The 25,794-nt window shown below is 34.7% G+C and overlaps 1 protein-coding gene across 6 annotated transcripts in view; it reads right to left on the reverse strand.

Annotated features, from left to right (window-relative positions):
* The window catches only part of LOC145688428 (TATA box-binding protein-associated factor RNA polymerase I subunit B-like), a 321,407-nt gene that overhangs the window by 145,177 nt on the left and 150,436 nt on the right, over nt 1–25,794 (reverse strand). For 4 of the 6 annotated variants that reach the window (XM_081762649.1, XM_081762646.1, XM_081762645.1 and 1 more), the window contains exon 4: nt 19,851–20,001. The exons of the other annotated variants lie outside the window; for them this stretch is intronic. In XM_081762649.1, coding sequence (XP_081618775.1) covers nt 19,851–20,001 — 151 coding nt within the window. The remainder of the gene's footprint in view (nt 1–19,850; nt 20,002–25,794) is intronic. 6 annotated transcript variants of the gene reach the window in all.

The raw sequence follows: 25,794 nt of genomic DNA on the forward strand, positions 1-25,794 counted from the left end.
CAACACAAACTTTGGCTCTCTTATAACTCCCCTTTGTCCTCTCTGAACTAGTCTCGAACATATGACGATCGCACGCCGACCATCAATTTATTCTTTTCACTTCAACACAATCAGATCCTGTATGCTCATATCATATGTAACTCGCGGCGGACTGTGATTGTCGACACAGGCTTGTCAAGGAAGTGATGCTTGAGTTACTCGGTCCGGTCACTTGTACCGCAGTCGCACGACGGTTCTGAGTGACAATCTGCTTTAATGTTTGGCAGGGCCTGTCACTGACGGTTTTCTACAGACCACTGTGCCTCTTCACTGATGTCTTTCCGTGAGTTTTGTAGGTCGTCGTCCCCTACCTGTCGTGACACATCCAACACACTAGCCACTTTCGTAAAACTCATACCGTATAATCGAGCTCCAATGATTTGTCGTCTTTGGAAATCAAAGAGGTCACTCATTATACACTATCACAGCCTATTCTGTTCACTGCACACTATCGTTCTACTGTTCCTCACGTAGGATAGAGTTTGTCCTTATACACACCACAAACAGCCTGACCTTGTGTAACTATTGTAAAATCTTTACAGCATTTTTCTATTATTAATATCGTTTTGATGAAAAATGCACTTAAAAAATAAGGTAAGTTAAAGAATTTGCTTTTGAGGAAATACTTTGTTTTCGTTTGTTATTTTGGTTTGAAAATAGTTTCGCTGGAACTTTTGCAACCACTTCAGTTAAACGTGATCGTTCAGAGTGACGTATTTAATAAGTCAGGCCCTGTGCAGTAGCGTGAGTTTAACTCCTATATATGGCATTCTGATCCGCTGCACCTGACAACCGTTTCGTCATTTATTTGAGTTGCGTCGAGTTGACTTTGAGTTTAACGTCCCATTCAGCAGCAAGGCTATATGAGACGTGGATCTACTGATTAACTTGGAATCCGAACCACATGAGATCCCACCGGGAATCGAACCGGGTCTCCCATGCCAAAGGCGCCTACGCTAACCACTTAGCCACGAAGGAGCTCCGTCGTTTATTTGAGCCAACACGGGTTAGACTTACGAGAATGCTAATCTCCGCAGTTACCTTAGTTTTGCTTCGCGCCGAAAACTTGTTCTTTATTCCAAGAATTAAAAAACGTGCTCGATACGTTCGAAGTAATTGTGTCTGGGATTCAAATGTGAGTTGAGTTGAGTTGATTTTGAGTTTAACGTCCCGCTCAGCAGCGAGGCTATATGAGACGTGGACCTACTGATTAACGTGGAATCCGAACCACATGAGCTCCCGTCGGGAATCGAACCCGGGTCTCCCACGCCAAAGGCGCGTACGGGTATTCAAATGTGATAGAGTGCCTGAATTATACTAGTGTTTCTGAAATTCAATGCTAAATTACATAAATTTTGAAAGGCTTAAATTGTTTTCAGTGTATCGGTTTATTTATTTATTATGTTTTATTTATTTTTATAAAAAATTTTTTTGTTAAGTTATATCAGTGTAAGAAATGGCGGGTAACTTCATCTTCTTGCGTCAAGTGTATCGAAGCCTTGGCGTTAAAGAAGAAATACCTCACAAGTGAATGATTTGCAATTGAAAAGGCCTACTTCCTTTAATAATCCTCCCATGTTAAAGCCTTTGAAAGCTAATTAATTCTGTTAACATTGTAATTGTGTGAGAGAAGGAACAAGAGAAAAGCTTCATTGTGTCTAGTACTTCTCTCGCTTTCCTCGCCTTTTAGACTGAGTACGAAATTTAAATGAGCAACGATAAAAAGAGAAGGAAAATAAGAAGTGAAATTAAGTGCTAAAATTCAACCTTTAAACTGCATAGACCCGTGGCAACTAAAGAGAACATTAAGTGCTAAAATTCAACCTTTAAACTGCATAGACCCGTGGCAACTAAAGAGAAGGATTTCTTTAACTTCTTTTTCTTAATTATTAATTATTATTGCTAATTAATGGTAATTTAAATACTGTAATTATATTTTTTTTGTTCACTGTGGTGAATTCGGTAAATTATATTTCTCAACTAAAACTAAAATACGTGTTAAAGATCTAAAGTAACTAAGTAATAAATTAATTATTCTGTTAATTATCTTTAACCTTAATTAAGACCAGGTTTAATTAATCTAGGTTTGTTTATTAAAGTTTAAATAATTTCCAAAAAGGGCGAAAATAATTTATGAGTGCTAATTCTGTGCGATAGAAACTATTTAGTAACTTCACCGAGCTGTTAAGGGAAAATACTTAATTATTAATTAATTAAATAAGTTCTTTAAAATGCTTAACTAAGGGTTGATTTTAGTTTCCTTAAATATTGTATTTTTTTTTCCTTTGTAGGGGTAAGTAGAGCTAGGTTGAGTACCGGAAGCGACTCACACTACCAGTTATAAAAATCCTTTAACAAAATACAACAGTATTTACAGAAATACTACAATATAACTTGCTCTCATGTGAGGTAGAGAAAAGTTGTCCAAGGTCTTGCAGCCTTAGAACAGGATCTCTACAGAGCTCCGAGCAAGCTAAGGCGAGAGGAAGGGAAGCCTGGAGTTCCGCAGCAAACTAGAGGATTTGAGGTTGGGTTTCTCCTAGAGCTCCAGGTAAGCTAGAGGAGGGGAGACTAATAGCAGACTGGTGACTAACCGTTAAATCCTCTTCTTCTTCGTGTAGTACTCCATCGTAAATACATGTGGTTGTTGTTCACAAACAGGAGCACGTGCAGGGACGTGTAATGCATATTACCGCTGTTACCGGCGGTAACGGTAAAAATATTACAGTTTTTCGTTGTTTTCATATATCTTCAAATTTCATTATCGACATGGGAAGATGTTTACATTTTCCTTTTTCTTTTCTTTCTTTCTTTTTTTTCTTTATTTTATTTTATTTTATTTTATTTTTAAAGTTTGGATGGCCTATGCTTCATTTACATTGTGAACGAATGCAACATGTCAACACCAAATCGGAGCATACTGTTGTTGATACCGCAGATTTCAGAGGTAACGCGAACCCCGATAGCGTTCATTCACTCCAGAAGCACCTTTTAGCGTGCCAGCCAGAAGCATCCTGCGAGGTCGTATTTGGACTTTCGGAATAGCCCTTATGTTACCGTTCGGCTGAGTGGAACAGGAAAAAATAGGAACGTTCCCTGTCAAAACAAGGAGAATCTAGAATATCATCAGCATGTTTACTCTACTCACCGCCCGCTTAGGAGTCTATTCTCTCTCCTCTCGGGCTGTAGAGGATCGAGCGGGTGGTAACTCTACTATACTGTTTCGTTTGCTTCCCCTTCTAAGAATAGAAACTTGGCTGTAATTTCAGTATTCATAAGGTTATTTCACTGTCTTAACAGCATACAATTTCGGACAAATATAAGTAGCAGGTTTTTCATACTAATAGCATTTAACACGTGCTACTGTGGGACTGATGTTCCAGTGCATTATTTATATGTTAATCTATCATTTTTACACGACTTCTGTATGTTAATACGTTATCTTTAAATTTGAATAATACAGCAACAGTGAACAAGAAGAATATATTCCATAGGATATTCTAACAAAAATTTAATATAGGTTTACTTTGGTTCAAAATAAAGTTTCTCATCGAATGTTAATTTGAGCTTGCGGGCATTATTATTTTTTTTTTTTTTAATTGAGGTTTTATTCCTGTTTAAACGGTATATATAAATTTAGATGGTTATCTAATGCCTGAAGGAGCAAAGATATTGTCAATCTCTGAAGTGTCATTAAATATATAAAAATGCCTATCGATGAAACACATTGTGCTATATGGGAACTATTTCAAGAGCAAGGGGGAATAGCAATAATTAGAGCAAAGCAGAGATGTTGCCCGCGCTCCTTCCAATTCGAGTAATTATTATTATTTAGGATTTATGCTAATTAAGTTGAATTTATTTTGTTTCTAATTTAGTATAGAAAACTTTCGATGCAACAAATTTCCAACTCTAGCCGCTAGCCTACTAGTTGAATTTGCACTTTGATGCAGTTTGATGTGTTGAAAAAGAACTGTGCAATCGTCTTCATCGTGCCGCAGTTTGACTGTCTGACGAATTTTCAATACGGAAAACTTGTTGCTCAAACATACGATGAAACTCCAGTTATGGTTGGTGAGGTAGGGAACTGCAGCCTCTTGTTAATTATATTTTCATTCTTATGCCCATAGACTTAATTTAGTTTTAGAAAAGTCTGTTGATTATACAAAAGGGCACAGGCGTAAATACCACTCCCGCAACCCTCGTGGCGGAGGGGGGCGCACGAGCTCCAGGGTCGCAAAATATATCGAAACTAGGGGCGCATAACTAGGTTGCGGGGGCACTGAAGCTTCAAGTTACGCTACTGGAAAAGGGTATAAGTTTTTTTTTTTTTAATTGTGTTGGGACTTGCTTCTTCTTCCTCAAAGTTTTCAAAAAGAACCAATGCTCTGGATTATTTAGTCAACAAAAGTATCCCAACAGTCTCAAACACAGGGTATGGAACTATAGAAGTAGGGTAAATGATGTGCTGTATGTCTTTAAAGATGAACTGTTAGGAGTCTTTAAATCCATGATGGATAAAATGGACGAAAAGGATTCTCAAACCAAAATTTGTGTAGCAAAATTCTATTAAACATTTCAAAGTTTTGACTTCAATTTTTTACTTGAACTGTTTTCTGTTATAGCATCAAGATAAGAAATCTTGTTCAATATCTTACAAAAGAAAGTTCATGATGTAGGTTACTGCAGAAAGAAAACAGTCGAGTTTGAAGAATGTCTAAGATCATTGAGAGACAGTTTCAATAATATTTAGTAAAAAAATGAAAGAACCGGAAGAGTCACATTGTTCAAAAAGGTCAAGAGTAAACGAAGTGGGATTTGACCCCTTTGCCAATGCCTATTGTTTGAAATGGTTGATACTCTGAAAGAAAAAGTGAGTACTAGATTTTCTGTTATTGAGAAACATGAGTTACTTGTTGTATCAGCAACCGGTAACAATCGTCAAAGTGTCACGCCACGTCACTGAGCACGTGTGATGTTTATAAACACAAGCACGTGGTAAATTAGAATATCTAACATCTAAATCTGCTTTAGAATTGATTTTCGAAATAAAATAGAAATATTTTTTAACTGAAAAATTTAATGTATAGTTCGTTCGGATTAAAAGTTCCCTTAGATATTTAATTTCATTGAAGTTTTTGCTTTCACAGTATTGCAGATGAAATATCAAGAACAATCATCTTGGAGGACCTGGGGATTGATTCCGGTAACTTCTACTACTGTCCTATTGCTATTTTTTTTATTAAGTTATGGTAAGTGAGAAGTATTAAAATACTGGCTGATTTGGGAATAGTGGTCCTAGTAGTATGTTTGTTGCACTATCATAGCGTTTATGTGTTTAATTAAGAAAAAACTAGATAAATTAAATCTTTCAGAAAAGTAAATTGTTAGAACATATACGAAGCTGTTCGAAAAATTACGATACTTTGAATTTGCATTTAGAGCAAAATTAATTGATGCGGTTGATTCTTTTGCTATTTGATGATTTCAGAATTAAATTTAAACATTTGATTATTGATAGAGTTCTGTAACTTGAACATATTTCATCTTTGGATTTAATATTTGGTTAATTGAATTAGTTTGTAAATTCGCTCTGCCTTGTGAAAGCAACTGACATAATTTGAATAAAGTTTTCTTTCGTTGAAAGTATGAACATCATCTCCGAATTTAATGATGATCAAGTAAGCAAGTGTTTGTTGAAAGTCATTCTTGTAGTAGCTTTGGGAAATAATTTTGAATAGCATTAAATATTTTAAATTAAATTTATTTGGATTTCTTGTCATAATGTAAATGAGTAAAAAAAAAATCCCTATTGCCCTATCATAAATCAATTTTGACTGTATGATGGTGTGAATCATACCTAGTGTAATTTACTTTCTTGCTTTAATAATATCTTTATTACAGGAATGTGTCCGATCTCGTGTAGTTAAATCACTCATGGTCATATTTAGTTTCTTTTTTCAACTATTGCTTTCAGTAGATACAGGAAACATTCTGACCGCAATACTGATATTGTGACACTTGGCAACCCAGCCATCTGACGTATTTCTAATCATCTTCAAAATACAATATATCAAATAAATATAGAAAAACTTCATCTCAATACACATACAAATATATATATATATATATTTATCCTCGCGGTGAAATATCGCACACGCCCGTTTTCTCATTGTTTGGAATTCATTCCACGAAATATGGTGTACTTCGAAAGACGATTCCTTATCTATTTCATGGATGGATTTGTTCAATAAGGCATTTTTCATAGGAGTAAGATTTCGTCTAATTCTTTTCCTGGTGGTATAGTTCCACGAATTGATGCAACATTGCCTCTTTGTACGGCCATGCTTATACTTTGTGTTAAAAAGGAACTGGTTCTGTTATCTCCTGTTAGAAGAATAAATCGTTGACCCACTTCCTTGATAAAAATTGGAACCTTCTTTGCCCCAAGCTCCACAGCTATAGTTACGAATTGGTATTTGCCAATTAGGTTACTATATTTGTTTCTCTTCTCTGTTTCTTTTCTACTAGCTACGGTACCAGCTTGAACCGATGAAAAAGGAATATTGGAAGGAGCGAACGTATCGGCACATGTGAAGTCCCAGATCAAGGCTTTACCTCTTTCCAAGGTATCAATGTTAATCCATCAGGTCTCTTGCCGTCTGATCGATTGCATCCAGTTGGTTCTCGTATTGATGATATCCCTGCTGAGATAAGAACTCTCATTATTAACTCGTTAACCATGGAATGTCGTGGGTGTCTGCCAGTACTTTTTAAACAGGAAAGTCCGTGTAGTCCTCTTTCATCTACTGAGCTCCTGCAAGCGAAACATTTATGAGGTACGCAAATCTCTGCACCTAAACGTAATGCTATAGCAATTCGGAAACTTTCATTGGGTAGATGGAGTCCTAACGAAGAAGATGGTAGGGCCTTAAGCCAATCACCTGCTACAACAGATGTGACAGCGAATAGTCTGTCTTTGTCCTCTAGATTATTGGTTGAATTCATTAGGTAAGAGAAGTGTGATTTGATGATGGGATCATCCCATGATGATTGCTTTGTCCTTGCGCTTAGTGGAGGAAGTTCGGAGCTGACTAGTGGAGCCCATGTAGAAGAGCATTCTGTGATTTCTGAGTCTATGTATGGGTGAAGGTCCTGTTGAAGTAACGCCCCTATGAGGCTTCAGGAACCCTAGAGCGAGGCCAGAAAGGCTGGAAGCTATATCTAAGGTTTGATTAATGTCCAAGCCGCCATTACTAACAGGAAGATAAGCCTGGAGCCAGTTGTTATCTTTAAGAGCACAATTGAGTATTGACTCTAGTCCAGATTTTATGGCGTTGTCATAATGTTCTAGATCTTCATCTTGCCATGTTGAAGAGCATCGAAGAAAATATAATATTCTTGTAATACTGAATTAAGACTTTAGTAAATAGAAGGCGGAGTGTGCTGAGATCAGAGATAATCGTGAGGAATATAATTCTAGTTTGGCTGTCTTCTCCATTATTAGTGTTCTTCGAGCTTCTGTTGAAAGGGGAGCTCCGAGAAGATAAGCATTTGACGGTGACATTAATTGAATTCCGGAAACTGCTTCACTGTATAATGTAAAATATTTCTGCGTCTGTCCCTTTGTTGCTCTGAGAAAACTAACCTCACATTCTGAGAAGTTGAGGTGTAGACCAATTGTTTTAGCTTGTACGTGAATCATGTTTAATGCGCTTAAAACGTCATCTGGGTCTCCAGCAATACAGCCATCGTCTAAATACCAAGTACTTAGATCTGTGTTTATGTTATTGACTATTGGTTGTAAGGTTATTGCAAATAGAGCTGGTCCCTGCTGCACTCCTCTTTGTGAGAGAATGTTGTCCCCATAATATAAATTGCTAGCTTCTGAATAGCTCTGATGAACATAAGGAAATATCGCAGGGAAATTATCTTTAACAGCTGATAGCATTGAGTTTCTGTCTAACTCGTTGAAGGCGTTCCCGAAATCAATTTTTAGGAAGGCTTTAGGTTTCGGATGAGGAAAAGAGAAATATATACGTGCTGCGTGAGCCGCTGCTTTGGCTCCTTGCTGTATGCCCGCTCTCAGTTGATGTGGAGATAGGAATAGATGCAGTTGTTGTTTAATTCTGCTGCAAATGTCTTTAGATGAAAGTCTTCTCCAGGTATTTCCTATTGTGATTGGTCTGATTCTTCCCGATTTCTTCTTTAGTGCTATCAGAGAAGCTCCAAAGACCATGAGTCTTATTTCTTTGGGAAAGTTTCCTGATATTATCAAAGAGAGAAGATCGCAAATTATTTTAACCAACTTATTTTTGGAGTCTTGATTATTGTAGAGAATTAAATCTTTGAGAATAGATGGACGCATATTATCTATACCTCCTGATGAGCCTGGGGGGAAGGATTTGAGTGCTCTTAGAAATTCGTTGGTTGAGACTCCATTGACGTCGATTTGAAAATTGGATGTATCAGGATATATATACAATTAGTAGAAAGGATTCGTGTTATGACCATACAAAAACTAATAAAAGATACAAGTCACCGCACTAACTTTGTCGCTCCAATTCCTTAAACGAAACCACTTTGTATTGCAGTTAACGAAACTTTTATTTATTATTATTTTTTTTAATACGAAAAATAATTAAAAGGTTTTCGGGAAATCCATCCCAAATCTAAACTCTTTCCATAAGAAATGACTACTGTCATATGTTAGCATTATTAATGAAATAATTCTTTATAAGTTACCGACAAAATCGCATGAGTTGTATTTTACAAAACTGTCAAAAAACTCATCTCCAAGAGTTAGTTACAAATTGTGGATATTCTCATGGAAATAATTTGTGCAACAATATAGAAATATTAATGAAATATTTACTTATGAAATATAAACAAAATCGATTTATTTGTTTTTGAAAAAAATAGTCTGAAAAGAAACTCACCCCAAGCGTAAACTGCCCCTCCCTCCGTGAATTTTCGTAAAAACTAATTTACGTAACATTATCGAGTTATTAATGAAGTATTTATTTACGAAATACGAACAAAATCGTCTCAGAAGAAGAGTTACGGAAGTGTCACTCACCGATTTGAATGAAACTTTGCATACTTGTAGAACATCGAAAAATAATCGACACATATTTTTTGTTTCGGCAATGCTGAAGATTGAAGGGTAGAAATCACCCTTTGAACATTAGGGGTGGTCTCCAAGCATAGACAAAAAAAAAAAAAAAAAAATCATTTAATATAGAAGAAACATAATGCCAGGGGAGGATTAGGACAGCTGATTCAGAATCTGATGTCAAAATTACAAAATTCAAAATGGCGGATCCAATATAGTGATTACAATTGCAAAATGTTTTCTGGTTTGGAATTCTCTATACTTAGCCAAGAACAATTACAGTTGGCAGGAGTTACTACAACAAGGTCGCAGACCGATTTGAAACCCCTTTCTATTGATTTGAAACCCCTTTATTTTAACGGAATGCTTGATTAAAGTGAGTCTCTACACCTCTCCCTATTTGGGGTGCTTATGTATAGTGAGTCCCCTCGCCTCTCACTATGTCAGAATTTCATATCCTCAATTGTTATAATTATGAATTTATTGAGAAAACTCTTCATAGTAATGATATTTCGTATAAAAAAAAAAAAAAGTGTGTGATGCTTAAACATTGTTTACACCAAGCTCACCTTATTACAGCAATAACTGTGACAAATCGCAAAATGCAACAAAATCTTCTTCCAAATAACTGTTTTGTAGCACGTATATCTAATAAGATGTGCAAATCTGGGAGAAGAAAACTGATTATGAATCAGTGATTTGGATCTAAATTATATTGTAATATCCTATGTGATGTTGTAAACAAGCAATTCCACGCATCAATGTTTACAAACATCGCCACATGGTTCGGCAAGGGGATCTCCCACCAGAGGGACCTATAACCTCATGCAGACGACGGCTTCTGGCCCCTCCCACGGAGCAGAAGACGACATCGGAGCAGCAGCGTCACCGCCACCCAAAGGACCCTATAAATTGGATGGACGAAGGCAGCTCGATGCCAGTTTTCTGGTGACCCTCCTCTAGTCTGCTTTGGGACTCTAGGAGTAACCTAACCCCAGGGCCTATAGTCTGCTTCGAGACTACGCCTATCCTTTTTCCTGGCTTAGAATGCTTCGGGGCTCTGTTGGCCATCTAACCTACCCATTGCTTGCTTCGGAGCTTTGGGCACCTAATTCCACTCCTCTTGGCCTGCTTCGGGGCTCTGTTGGAGATCCTGTCTGCGACCTTACGTTCAAAGACCACCTATAACTCACCTTGATTCTAGAGAGATCAATTTGTATAGTATTTTGCAAAAATACTTTTATAGAGGAAACTTTTTATAATAATAATAATAAAAAAAAACTGGTTGTGGGAGTCGATTCCGGACGCTCTTTTTATTAACTGCTCTACCCAAAATCCTATATGAGACAAAGTTTTACAATATTATTACGGAGATGTAAATTTATGTTATAGTTGTAGAGGACAATATCAGTAAAATGCCTCAAGAAGTTTTTCCACAGCCTAAAGACAAACACATCAAGAGGCTGAATCCTACCAGTTGTTAGTGCCGAATGGTTGCTATTTTGAGGTACTCTTTTGTTCGTAAAATAGATTGAAAAGTTGATGAATTGTGACCACTCCAGAAATTTAATAACAAAATGGACTTTGCATTAGATGCTGAGGGAAAAAACTTCTTGAAACCATGATCTCACATTACCTGATGTTAATTTCCACGAATTTGATGCTTTCACAAGGACATTTTCAGATTAAAAGATGTTGGTAAATAACTTCCATGAGAATATATACAAGGAGTAGTTTACTCTTGGGATGAGTTTCTTCATATATTTCGGTTTTGAATATAACACTCGTACATCTCGATTTTGAATTAAAATGTATTACACGCTCGGAAAGAAAATAAGTGCACAAATTTTCCGATTTTCCCTCGTCTTCGCTTTTGTATGAAGGTTCAAAGGCGGAAGATAATTCCGAGACTATCTGCGCCTCTTAGCTTAAGTAGATAAAAGTTTTTAACCTTAATAAGCAATCCAAGTTCTTCAACTTAACTTCGGCTTTGGACTTAGGAATTGTAGGACACCAGGTGATAGTCTGTGACAGGTAATAAAATACTTTATATTTATTATATGCTATTATGAGCATACGTTCAAGATTTGGTAATTATTAGTTAAGCACTCATGTGTATTTTTTTTTTTTCAATAAATTTATTGATTATAAGCATTCAATTTGCTTTCATTAATTCATACCCCATTCTGATGTGTATTATTATTGCATTTAGTTAACAATATTGCATATCACCTATTCTGTTTGAGGATATATATGAAAATTCTATTAGGGAATTGCAATGCGAAGGTAGAACGAGAGGATATTTTCAAAGCGATTACAGGGAACGAAAGTCTGCATAAGGAAAGTAATGACAACGGTGTTAGACTCGGGAACTTTGCAACATCCAAAAACCTTATCGTGAAGAGTACAAAATTCTCACATCACGATGTTCATAAACACACTTGGACCTCACCAGACGGATAAAAACAATCAAATTGATCACGTTTTAGTAGACAGAAGAAGATAATCTAGCATAATTGATGTTCGGTCGTTTAGAGGGCCTGATTGTGACTCATCACTACCTGGTAGTAGCGGTAATAAGAGAGAGATCATTGCTGAATAAAGGAAATATTCAATGTCTGAAAACGAAGAGATTTAATTTAAAGAAATTAGAAGAGAGCCAGGTAAGAGAGGAATACCAAATTGAAGTTCCGAATAGATTCTCGGTTTTAGAAGATTCGGAGTGCACTAGTGTTGAGGATACTTGGATTGAAATTAGAGATAGCATTAAAATTTCAGAAAAAGAAAAATTGTGACACGCAGAAATACGTAGGAACAAACCATAGGAATGCATTGAACTAGAAGAGAAGAGAAAACAGGCAAAATTACGTTGTCTAGAAAATCCGAATGAAATAACTACACAAAATTTCGTAGACATCAGGTGGAAAACTTCCAAAACTTTTAGAAGAAAGAAACGCAATTTTTTGAAAGATAAAATTAAGGAACTTGAAGACAATAGTAAAAATAAAAACATTCGGGACATGTATAAGGGTATCAACGAATTTAAGAAAGGCTATCAACCTCGTCCTTATGTATTAAAGAAAGCTGACGAAACAACTCTCACTGATACAGATAGCATCTTATATAGATAGAAAGATTTTTTTGACGATTTGCTAAGCACGCAGCCAAAAACGAATGTGCGTGGAGAAAGGGAAATACACACCACAGAACCGTATATTTCAGAACCCAACCGAATAGAAGTAGAAACCGCTATAAAGAAATTAAAGAAACACAAATCTCCGGTGTGTAGGCGAAATTCCGGTTGAGTTAATTTTGCTGGAAGCGAAAAACTGTGGAACAAGATACACAAACTCATTCTCCTTATCTGGAACAAGGAAGAATTGCCACAAGGGGGGAAAGAATCAATTATTTTTCCAATTCACAAGTAAGGCGACAACAATGAGTGTAATAATTATCGAGAGGCATTTTCTTCTGTCAATATCCTATAAAATCCTTTTAAACATTCTATTGGCAAGATTGACCCCATACGCAGATGAAATTATTGGAGATTATCAATGCGGATTTAGACGAAATCGATCAACTATCGACCAAATATTTACCGTTCGACAAATACTCCAAAAGAAGTGGGAATACAATACCCCGCTACATCAATTATTTATTGATTTTAGAGAGGCTTACTACTTGGTTCGGAGAGGAACAGTGTACTACATTCTTAAAGAATTTGGAATACCAAAAAAGCTAATTAGATTAAGATATGTTTAAATGAATCCCAAAGTAAAGTCCGGGTAGGAAATTTTTTGTCCACGAGCTTTCACGTCGAGAATGATCTGAAACAAGGAGATGCGTTGTCGCCATTATTATTCAACGTTGTCCTGGAATACGCTAAAGGAAAATCAAAGACAGCAACCAGGGTTTAGAGTTGAATGATATTCACCAGGTTATGGCGTATGCTAATGATGTAAATTTAATAGGGAATGATAGAACAATAGAAAGAAATTCAGAGGTCTTATTAAACGCTTGCAGGGATATGGGTTTGGAAGTAAATTGCAGAGAAAACTAAATACATCGACGTTCGTCAGGATCGTAATACGGTAAATTATGGATTCGTTAAAATATCAGATAATACTTTTGATAAAGTGGATACTTTTCAAATATCTAGGATAAATATTAACAGACGAAAACCATATTCACGAAGAAATAAATATGGACTAAAAACAGAGAATTTGTGTTATTGTTCAGTTCAAAATCTCTTGTTGTCGCGAATTCTGTCGGGGAATTTGAAGCTTAAAATATATGAAACGATAATCATGCCTGTTGTTCTGTATGTTGCGAAACATAGTCGCTTATTTTGAGGGAAGAACATAGACTGAAAGTATTTTAGAACAAGATCCTGAGACGAATATCCCGACCCAAGAGAAACTTTGGAAACTTCATAACGAGGAACTACATAATTTATACGGTTTAATAAACATTATTAGGGTCATCAAATCTAGAAGGCTCAGGTGGGCAGGTCATGTAGCCAGGAAGTCCAGGTCCTTCCAGGTCATGTAGGATGGAAGAAAGTAGGAACGCTTTCAAAGTCTTAACTGGAAGACCAATCGGAAAACGAGCATTGGGAAGACCTAGGCGCAGATGGGATCACAATATTAAGATGGATATAGAAGAAATAGGAATACAAAGTAGAAACTGGATCCAGTTAGCTAAGGATAGAAATCAGTGGAGAGTTTTTGTGAATGCGGCATTTAACCTTCGGGTTCCAATAGGTCATAGAATTAGTTAGTTAGCATATCATCTATCATGTATATATTTCTCTTTAATGGCCTAGCAGCAAAGACTACGACACTTGCGAATATCTCTACTGGGGAAATATCCCAGATTTGAATTCTACAATAGTAACCCTTGGATTAACCTAACCTAAAAGGAATAACTGCGAAAAAAACAGCCCCTGACAAGTAGAATCCACCTGACATCCTCTTGTAGTTTTACTTAGCACCACTTTTTTTAATCGATTAATTTCAAAGAGACTACAAATTAAAATCATTGATCACACTTCTTACAAGGGAACCTTCCGAAAATGATAGTTGCAGGGAAAGATGTGGCCTATGCCAATTGAAAGAGCCGTAAAAGAGATGTTCATTCCCAAAAAATTAGCTGCCCATAGCAATAAGTTCAAGAAATATAAGGGGTAAAAGTTCAGGAAACAGCAATGTTGAACAAGGGGGAAAAGTGCAAATTCCGCAAAAAGGGGGGGGGGGCACGGCAAACTATAATGCTGACAAGTGATGTATAGAAAGAGACTCGCCACAATAGGGAACAAATGAAGGCCACCAGTGGGTTTAACAGTGTTGCCAACTGCAATGAAAAGTACATGTTTTGCAAAGAGCACTGTATGAAGTGAGTGCAATTTTCAGTGTCAACCTGTAATGTAGAACATAAGATATGACGTGTATAATCAGTGGTGCAATATAACAAAATAAAATAGAAAAAAAACAGAAGTACGAAATTACGGAAAAGACGATTTTGGCCATAATGCGCCACATTTGATCACGAGCTGTGCATATTAGAATGAACAAAACAAGAAAGCCTCAACTATGCAGGAAACCGACGTACCTAGAGTCGAAAAGAAAAACGAGTTCCAAAGTTGGCAACACTGGCCATGAACATCCAGACAATTCTAATATAGTTAGGCCACTCGCTTCACAAAAAGAAAATTCCGGCAACAGGCATCACTCGGAATGCATCAATGCTAGAGTGATTGAGGCAATGTCAAGTCGGGGAAAATGAAATGGTTGGGTTGAGATAATAACCGATAATAGAAGTAGTGAACAATATGTCATGGTTGGGTCGTATGTGGGATTATACATGGTGTCCCAGCAAACTTTGTGACCTGCAAGATTTGCGAAACGAAGAAAAATGTGACGGATCCAGTTGTGCAGGTATGTACCAATGTCAGTGGGTGATAAAAGTCTGTGAGAAGCAAGTGCCCCCATGATCCCCATCATAGGACCCCAGGAGCCAACTTCAAACTTTCAAATGGCAACAGAGACCGATTGGTACTTTTTTCGATAGATCATGGAATGTGCAACAACACCTATAGGAAACATTTGCTATATGAAGCATGGTTTTCAAAATAGCCAAATATATGCTGTGTATTAACATGGCATCGAACATTGTGATCTCAAATTGCTGCGAAGCGAAAAGAGATGTTGCAAATCCAATTGCACAGGAATGTAATCATGTCGAGGGCCAAGAAAACTTTGTAAGAAGCAAGTCCCCCAGGGCCCCCATCATAAGGCTCGAGGTGTCAACCGCAACATTTCAAATGGGAACAGGGGCGGATGACATTTCTCTGGATAGATGCAACACCGCCTATAATGAACATTTGCTATATGAAGCACGGGTTTCAAAATGGCCGCCAAAATGCACGTTGTTCTTGTCACCTAAAAGATATTTTTGGCGCCCATTTTGAAATCCCATATAGGAAATATTTCTGATATGCGTTGTTGCATATTTCAAGATTTTCGAAAGAAATATAACTCGAACGATGTTGCTATTTGAAATTTTGTAGTTGGCCCCTGGGACCCTATGATAAGGGACTTGGGGCCACTTGCGTCTCACAGAAGTTTGTCTCTCGCTGACATGGGTACATTCCTGCACAACTGGATGTGTCACATTTTTTTCGCTTTGAAACTATTTCAGTCGCAGAATTACGTGGGACACTGGATATATCATATAGGCGGTGATAGTACTGCAGACAGCAGCACACAGCAGTTCAAGCCATTGATTATGTTTGCTTTCTACAGGTGTGGATACGTGATAGGAAGACCACCAAAGGTTCCGACACCTCTATAGTACTGTTTCGAGACATTCACAGGCGATCAATGTACCATGTGTGACGGATTGGCAATATTCCACTGTGCTCACTGCAAATGTATCTTCTTTTTGGACCATTGTCTCATCGAACAATGCACATACAATGTTTACGAGCATGTACAAATGATGCGAAGGCTAATGCCTGTAGCCGGATTTTTCTTTTTGTGAAGCGAGTGGCCTAACTATATTAGAATTGTCTGGATGTTCATTGCCAGTGTTGCCAACTTTGGAACTCGTTTTTCTTTTCGACTCTAGGTACGTCGGTTTCCTGCATAGTTGGTGCTTTCTAGTTTTGTTCATTCTAATATGCACAGCTCGTGATCAAATGTGGCGCATTATGGCCAACATCTTCTTTTCCGTATTTTTCGTACTTCTGTTTTTCTATTTTATTTTGTTATATTGTACCGCTGATTATACACGTCATATCTTATGTTCTACATTACAGGTTGACACTGAATATTGCACTCACTTCATACAGTGCTCATTGCAAAACATGTACTTTTCATTGCAGTTGGCAACACTGTCAACCCCCCTGGTGGCCTTCATTTGTTCCCTATTGTGGCAAGTCTCTTTCTATACATCACTTGTCAGCATTGTATTTTGTTATGCCTTCCTTTTTTGCGGAATTTGCACTCCCCCCCCCCCCTTGTTCAACCTTGCCCTTTCCTGAACTTCCACCCCTTATATTTCTTGAACTTATTGCTATGGGCAGCTAATTTTTTGGGAATGAACATCTCTATTACAGTTCTTTCAATTGGCATAGGTTACATCTTTCCCTGCAACTATCATTTTCGGAAGGTTCCCTTGTTAGTTGTTAAATTTTATATTTATTTCCTTTACCTCTAACGTTCACAATGAATCATACAATTGCTCAAAGAGTTGCCAGAAAAGAGTGCACATCCATCTCTCAGTATGCTCTACTCTTGATATGCTCTTTTACCAATAAATTTCGAAATAATGGAACAATTCGAATACCGTTTCCTTAACTTTTAGACACTAGCATTTCCTCCAAGTCTGCGCAGTAAGTATTATACCAAAATATAAGTTCGAGCTTTACTGGTGGTCTGCCATAACAGCATCGAAACGATTAGATTCATTTCTATTTTTAAATAACAGGCATTTTCATAACACAGGCAACCTTCTTGCTACTTTCGTATCATGATGTCTAAATAGCAAATTACATTATAATGCATCACAGGTAATCTACCCACTTAGCAAGAATGTTTCAAAAACATTTGACCTCCTTAATGTATTTTCGTGTATTCTACTCATTATTGCTCTACGACTATTAGCTATCGTTGTCAGAGAGAGCAGCGAACACTGCTTTTTCAATACAGACTCTTCACAGTTGTTTTAGTATCTTCCTTTCGACACATTTCAAACTTCCTAGAATCGCACAGGCTTATAATTTTGAATTTTAACACAACCATATCATATGCTCTTTTTACGAGAAAATGTTTCCCTGTTCACCTAGAACTCGTTACTTCGACATAAAGACATGGTTAATTGGTATAAGAAATAGAAATCAAATGAATGTCTTACTTTTGTGTTCCATCATTATGCACAAAGGCCAGCGGAGACGGCCATGATGATAATTAATGAATGAAATGGTGAAACGTACAAAGGGATAGGAAACGGGAGAAATCCGACGAAAGCTCACGCACACAGTGTTTGTCTAGCACAAAGCCCACTTTCGCGAGCTGGCATCGAAGCAAAGACCCCACGCACGAGAGGTAAGTGTCTACCACTAAGCCGTTGTGGCCTCTATGGAAGGAATGTATTTTATAACGGATCTAACTGGCTTAAACATTTTAAAATGAAACCTCCAGGTGTCACGCATAATTTACATAGGATACAGTTGATAGGTTCTGACTTCTATTCTATTCTGGAACTACAGAACTTAGATTCAGAATACTTCCAGAGGAAACACATCAAATAAGATTTTTTAATTTCTTTTTTATTTATTTATTATTATTATTATTATTATTATTATTATTATTATTATTATTATTATTATTATTATTATTATTATTTTAAGAATCGAACACAGATTGCGAACACTGTAAACACCAAAATACCACCAACACATACTTGTAATAACATTCTTAATAATTCTACAAACAAACGAAACTATCACATTGTTTTAAGCGAATGAGGAAGTAAATAAGTGCAATGTAGGTCTTAGATGAAGTTTAAGCCCATTTTTGAAGTCATTTCGAATTTACGTATAATTGTAAGAACACGATCAAAAATGTTACACGATTAATGGTTTCGGAAGAAGTGCTGCCAGTTATTATGCAACAGACTTTACTGCCGACACATTATTACGGCATCTTAAATGGTGGAATTAAGAACCTTCTATACAAAGTGATAATTCTTGCCACTGGCTGAAGTCTTTACTTTATCAATTGTCACGTATTTGTCATTAGGTTGAAATTATGAATATGTAGCAAGGAGTGAGGCCATTCTTACCACTAACAAAACTGCAGCATCGTGCGCACATTTCATTTATTATTATTATTATTATTATTTTGTGGGCTCAGTAAGTCAATTAAATTTTTCATTTTCCCTTAACTGATTATTTGATATAATGTAGTCTTTAACATTTCTCTCACACGTAAGTTTCAAACGTATACTTTGTTTTGAAAATTCTTTAATCATTGTTCCACAATTATACGAAGAAGTACATTTAAATTAAATCCTCGAAGAAAAACATTGTTGTCAAAATAATTTCGCAGAATTTTCCATCACCTTTTGTATGTATGTTTTACCCTAATTTTCAAATACTAACGTTTAAACACCAAAACGAAAAATATTCAAATTATAAAACATGTAAAAGCCTCACTTTATGTTAAATGTAACTCTGTGATTAGCTCATTTCAACAACACGACTTGTGAAAGCAAATTTCTCGTAGTGACAGCTTAACAGACCACATGACTTTTGATAGCATCATAAAACGATAACTACATCATATAGTATTTTGTGAACGTTTTTCTCCTTTAACATGTGACAGTATAATTTTCCATCAAAGTGGAGAGCAAGCGAGAATAAAAGCAGTCCTTGTTTTCATTTCAGAACAAAAAATAACCACACGTACCAAATTTAGCAGCATCAAAGGAAACACTCTTATCTCGGTGATTAAACACTCAATTCTGGAGCACAGAGTAGGATCAACAGATGTCCTTATTTCCGAGCATCTGTATTTCTTATTTTTACCGCATAGCGATTTCGAATCTTCTCACGTGATTTCGCAGTTTTTCTAAATATCCTACTTAACACTTAGTTCCCGAAGTTCATAATCAACAAATTCAAAATTACGTTAGAAGTTGAAGTACTCATTACACAGTACTCAGTTGAATGTGCGCCACCTAACAGATTATAGCCTTTTATGAGGAATAACAATATCCAATTTCTATGAAGTATCAAATTTCTTTCTCTCATTAGGCCTACTTGACTTTTAATGCTGTTTGTGGTTTACATATTTTCTGTAATAACCAAGAGATCAATAAGTTGCTAACTTGGTTGGGAAAAATACACATTAGAACTCCAAAGCAATGTAGATTAAATACACTTACAATATATTTATCTTCAGAAGTTATACGGTTTGTGTTAACGCTGAAGTTAATTTTTGAACCAAATGGAAGTTCTCTTAGAATTCAGTTTTAAGGAAACTAACCTTAGCATTGAGATTCAGTTTTAATTCAGGTGACAGGACAGATGATCAACACAACATAACTGCGATTTCATATAACAATCAACCGTTTATTTACGTGTATCTAGAAGACATAATCATGAAACATAAATAAGTATATGAGCTCTAACCTGCTGCAATCTTAGCCATTTCTTTTTGTCCCTGGTCGATAAATCAGAAATTTCGGAAGCCTTTAATTTGGAAAGAACATCGGTCCAATTAGTTTTGTTCGTCTTTTTCTTTTTTCTTTTCTTTACTGCTCCATAAATAACTGCAGCATCCCTGACAAAGATGGTAAGCAACTTTAAATTTATAATTATATAAGCAGCAAGAAATATACTAGAATGTACAAGAATCATGACAGCCAATGATTATGGCTCCATGGCTATCAATTAAATCTAAGGTATTTTAGAGGATATCTAGGGAAGAAAATTGTCTGTACTTCTCTCCTCATATTAAACACTCCGGTACAGGACAGAGACACCTTTCATCGATACAGTATAATAAATTCATTTTTAAATATTCCTCTTACACGGTCTGAATGTAGTGTTCTTACAACACTAAGAACAGAGATCTAGTAGTATCGTTAAATGTTATTCGCGCAAAATTGTAGAAATCAACATGTCGATCATGCAGTTAATGCGCTGAATGAAAATTAATAAGGATATTTAGTATTCTTTATCACAAGTTATTCGTTTAAAATTATGAATTTCTAACAAAAGAAAAATCTCGTGACACACTCAATGCTGCCACACGACACCCGAGGATGTTGCGATATCGAAGTTGGAAAGTTTTACTACAAACCTATCAACTATCAACCCCAAATTTATATACTAATCATTGACATCGTCATTTGTCCCGTACAGGTTGTTCCTGTTTTATAGTAAAACCGAATAAGTAAAAATTAACCAATTTTTATACAATCTGCTTAATGCACGGTAGAAGCTCACTGAATTATTGATTGTGCTATGTTATGCTTGTATTGGTAATTACCATGTATATATTGCTATCTATAATACGTCTTCATTGCTGCAGGAATGCTGAGCCACTCTTACATTCAATAACTTTCATTTAATTTTTCGATAGTACTAGAAATGTGTAGCTTTGAGATAGTTTTTTAATATCAGAGATGACAGACAATACAGAGGAAAACAAGAAATGAAATTATTGCATTTTCATACATAAAAAAACAAATTGTTCTTTCGTAATTTATTCATTAGCATGTACCAAATATATATATTTTAGTAATAATATTAAATATTTATAAATTTAGCAGAATCAGTTCATGATTTGTATAAATGTACCATTTTGTCCTAAAGTAAGTACTAGATTGGTAACGGAAAACGTGCTACTACTGCATACGAAACCTTTTAATGTGTAGACCAGTGAAAGTCAAATAGTGACCTGCAAATAAAAATCTAAACGTGTATGACCTATTCGTTTTGTTTCTACCTCCATGTGAAGCAGGAAGAGTGTATAGCTGATTATCACATACGTCAATCGAGACTTAACTTCTAATAATGACAACATGTTCTTCAACCTTTTGGTTACCAAGTTCATGCTGCAAGGTAAGGATATAGGGCCAATAATAATAATAATAATAATAATAATAATAATAATAATAATAATAATAATAATAATAATAATAATAATAAAATATGTTTATTGGAAGCAAACAGCACTGCAGCCACAGGTGCCCCTAAGAAAGAAAAAAAAATGTTTTTACAAGCATAGGGCGCATGCAAATAGAATTAATAGCATACAACTGATTATACAAAAATAGATGAAATGGATAAAATATTGGTTCAGAAAAATAACATAAAAACATGCAGTATCTGTTACGAACTGGAAAATACAAAATTAACAATAGTAAAAAAAAAAAAAAAAAAAAAAAAAACAATAGTAAAAAAACATGCATATAGAAAAAGTATACCATATGGGATAAGTATACAATGTAAAATTCAAAAATAGATTATTAACCATGTAGTTGTAACAGTTTACAAAATATTGAAAAAGAAAAAAGAAAAGTTCAAGACGACACTATGAAGCTGCTAATACAATATGAAAATATTTTTTTCTAAGTTAAGCACTTCAGGTAAAATACACTGATTCATAAGGCTAGTAATAATGACGAAAATAAAATAAGCATAAAAAAATTCATATGACAAATAAAAAAATCCATGACCAAGCTAAAAAAGAGTGCAGTATACATAGTAAAGAAGGGATTAAGCGTAGAAGAAAAGGTGATAAGAAAAAAGACAAGGGAATAATAAAAAAAACTAACAAAACATAAAAGGATCTTTCAAATGGCACCTCACAAACTTTTCAAAATGACCTCCAGAAACACAATAAAAATAAGAAAAAAACATGTGTATCTGTTCTGAATTAAAATGGTTCTTCCAATTGGACTTTTTTAAAAAATACAATATATATATATATATAAAACAAATCCATACAGTATTTAGAAAAATACAAAACAAAGTTAAGAGAATCAGTTGCAAGCCTAAAAATCCTAAGACATTTCAGTTTATTAAAAAAAAAATAAATAAATAAATAAATAAAATAATTCACGCACCCTCTTGAAATTCTTATGAAACAAATCAAGAACCGGATAAAAGTTATTAGCTGTTTCTATACTTTTATATATAGAGACCTAATTAGATATTTACTAATAAACGGAACAAATTTCCTAATGTTTCTGTGAGAAATTATCAAAGAGAAAAAGTTCTCCAGAACAAAGTCTCCATGCAGAATTACATGAAAAAATTTCAAAAAGAGCCGACGCCTGTCAGACAGAAGGGTAAGATTAAGGTCCACCTTTATGTCTGACAAGCTCGCCCCCTCCTATTTCCTTAAACTTCCATTTTAACCAGGCTCGGAATGAATTTTGAATTGATTCAATCGAAGAACTAAAATATTTTGCTTCACTATTCCAAATTACCGTACAATATTCAAGATGAGACCTAACATTGCACATATAGAGAATTTTGCAGGTGTTAATATTAGTAAAATTTCGACATAACCATTTGATCATTGGTAAATTCCTCCTAGCTTTGGATATAACAACCTGAAGATTCTTCTGAAAAAGCAGTTTTTCATCTAATATTACTCGTAAATCTCTAACATGCTTAACGAAGTGGATATGTTGATTTCCTATCCTGTATTTGTAGATGGAAGGGTTAACTTTCCTTGAAAATGTTATTCCTTGCGTTTTGTTAAAGTTCAGGGGTAGGGAATTCTCTTCGGACCATTTAACTATGATATCTATATTTTTTTGCAAAGTATCTTGATTTTGTTTGGACTTAATTTGACTGAAAATTTTAATATCATCAGCATATAACAGATATTTACAAGTTAAATCAACACAAATGTCATTAATATACAGCAAAAATAATAGAGGACCAAGATTAGAACCCTGAGGTTTCCCGGAGGTATTACTATGAATAGCAGACAGTTTCCCTTTATATTTTACCACAAATTTCCTTCCATTTAAATATGAAGTCAACCAATCAATAACACAGTTAGACAAGTTATATCTTTTCAATTTGTTTATCAATAAGTGGTGTGGTAATTTATCAAATGCCTTAGCAAAGTCCACGTAAATAGCGTCAACTTGACCACCAGCCCAAATAACTGGAAGCGTATAATGCATAAGACTAGCTAAATTAGTTATTACAGATTTACCAGCAATAAATCCATGCTGGTTTATATTAATCTCATTCTTTACTTTATTATAAATATATTTATAGATTATTTTCTCAAAGATTTTCGGAATTATCTTCATTACAGAGATTGGTCGAAAATCATTAATAGACTTTCCATTAGTTTTAGGTATGGGTGTTATACCTAACACTAACCGAGAAAGTTTGAAAGACTGATGAAAAATAGTTGGTAAATTTTTCAGCCAACATACTATCATCAGTCAACAAAACATCATTGTCAATAATACCAGTTAATAGATACTACCTTATTTTTTGAACCATTTACATATTTCCAAAATTTTTCAGGGGCAATTGTAAGATCGTTTTCAATTTTACTAAAATGAATTTGCCTGTCCACATTTAATTGAGTTTTGAAAGCTCTTTTACAATTAGAAAAGACTATATAATCGTTTACACATTGAGAAGTTTTGTATTTTTTATGAGATTGATTTTTTTACTTTCCATAAAGAATTTTTTTTTTTTTAATAAGGGAAATTTAGACTCTTTAGACCTAGATTTAGGAATATTACACTCCATCGCAGATTTAATAACTTCCTCTAGTTTGCAAGCTGCTAAATTGAGATCATTACTTAACAATATATTACACCAATCAGCATTAGCAATTTGAAGGTACAAGGATAAATAGTCACCTTTAGCATAATAATAATAATAATAATAATAATAATAATAATAATAATAATAATAATAATAATAATAATTAGCCAATTATTTTTCATCGGTCTTTCAAACTTTCTCGGTTAGTGATACTAAAAATCAATGTTCATTTGAAGAATTTGGTCAAGTTAAACCCCAAGAAATTACTACTCAACATGTATTGGAAGCTATCAGAACTTTAAAGATTAAATCGTCAAGTGGGATAGACGGAATTCCAGCTTTCATCGTTAAAGGAATAGGTGAAACTATTATTATTATTATTATTATTATTATTATTATTATTATTATTATTATTATTATTATTATTATTATTGGCCCTGTATCAACTGCATTATCTTGCAGCATGAGCTTGGTAACCAAAAGGTCGAAGAACATGTTGTCATTATTAGAAGTTAAGTCTCGATTGACGTATGTGATAATAAGCTATACACTCTTCCTGCTCTGCTCCACATGGAGGTAAAAAAAAAAAAAAAAAAAAAAGAAAGAAAGAATAGGTCATACACGTTTACATTTTTATTTGCAGGTCACTATTTGACTTTCATAATAATAATAATGTTTATTTCTGTGTCATGAACAGCCTAATGGCAAAAATACAACACCCTACCAAACAAAAATAAGCACATATTACATAGAATGTAGCCAACCTACTGAAAAAAACATTAAAAAATAAGAAAATGATAAAATAAAATAGTATCGGATCAAACAATAATTCCTTGTCAAATTAATACTAAATATTTCTTAGTCTCAAAATAGATACATCGTCAAAAATACTACAAATAATATTCGGCAAACTATAAAATTTATGCTTTTGTACTGATAAAGATGGATGTTTCAAGTTAAATTGAAAGAATTGTCCATTCTTCTCAAAATTACAGATTTTGGATTCAAGAGAACTAATTTTGATCCATTTCTCATATTATATACTGGCACCCTTATACCTATATTATGCAAGCAGTATTCATTATGATATCTATTGTCTATTATTTTCTGAATAAAATCTCTCTCAATAAGTTTTCTTCTGTCACTTAATGCCTGTAATCCCCCAAATTGATTCTAGTATTCATAACTACGTGAGAAATAATTTCCACTCGTTTTACGACATAGTAGCCTAAAACACATTTTTGGACAGACTCAATTTTGTTTGCCAATATTGTACATATACTATTCCAAATAATTACAGCAAACTCTAGCCTTGATCTTGCAAATATCTTGTATAAATATACATATGAGCTGGTATTTTTAAACTCAGACCATTGTTTGAAAATGAACACTATTATTCTTCTAGTCACTTGAGCTATATCATTAGTATAATACCTAGATTCCATATTTCTGTCAAACACTATACCTACAACTTGAATCTACTTGGCTTTATACAATGTTACTCCATTAACTATATATTTGCTCACATAGTATTAAATTTTGTTAGTATATAATGTATCAGAAAAATAAAAACACTGCTGAACAAGACTGGACTTATTTAATAAAAGCACATTTAAATAAGTGCAGTCTTCTTCAGCAGTGTTTTTATTTTTTTGATTTTATTTGCAAGACGTATGACTATGATTGGGTGTCAATATATAATATATATTTAGTTTCCTCACAATTTATTTTTAATAAGTTATTTTTACACCATGTATTATCAATGTCTAAACCTTTTTGTAGTAAATAGATGTTATTCTCACCATTATGAATAGTTTTA

The sequence above is a fragment of the Thermobia domestica genome, chromosome 6 (assembly GCF_964235325.1).
Source record: "Thermobia domestica chromosome 6, izTheDome1.hap1.1, whole genome shotgun sequence".
NCBI lineage: Eukaryota > Metazoa > Arthropoda > Insecta > Zygentoma > Lepismatidae > Thermobia > Thermobia domestica.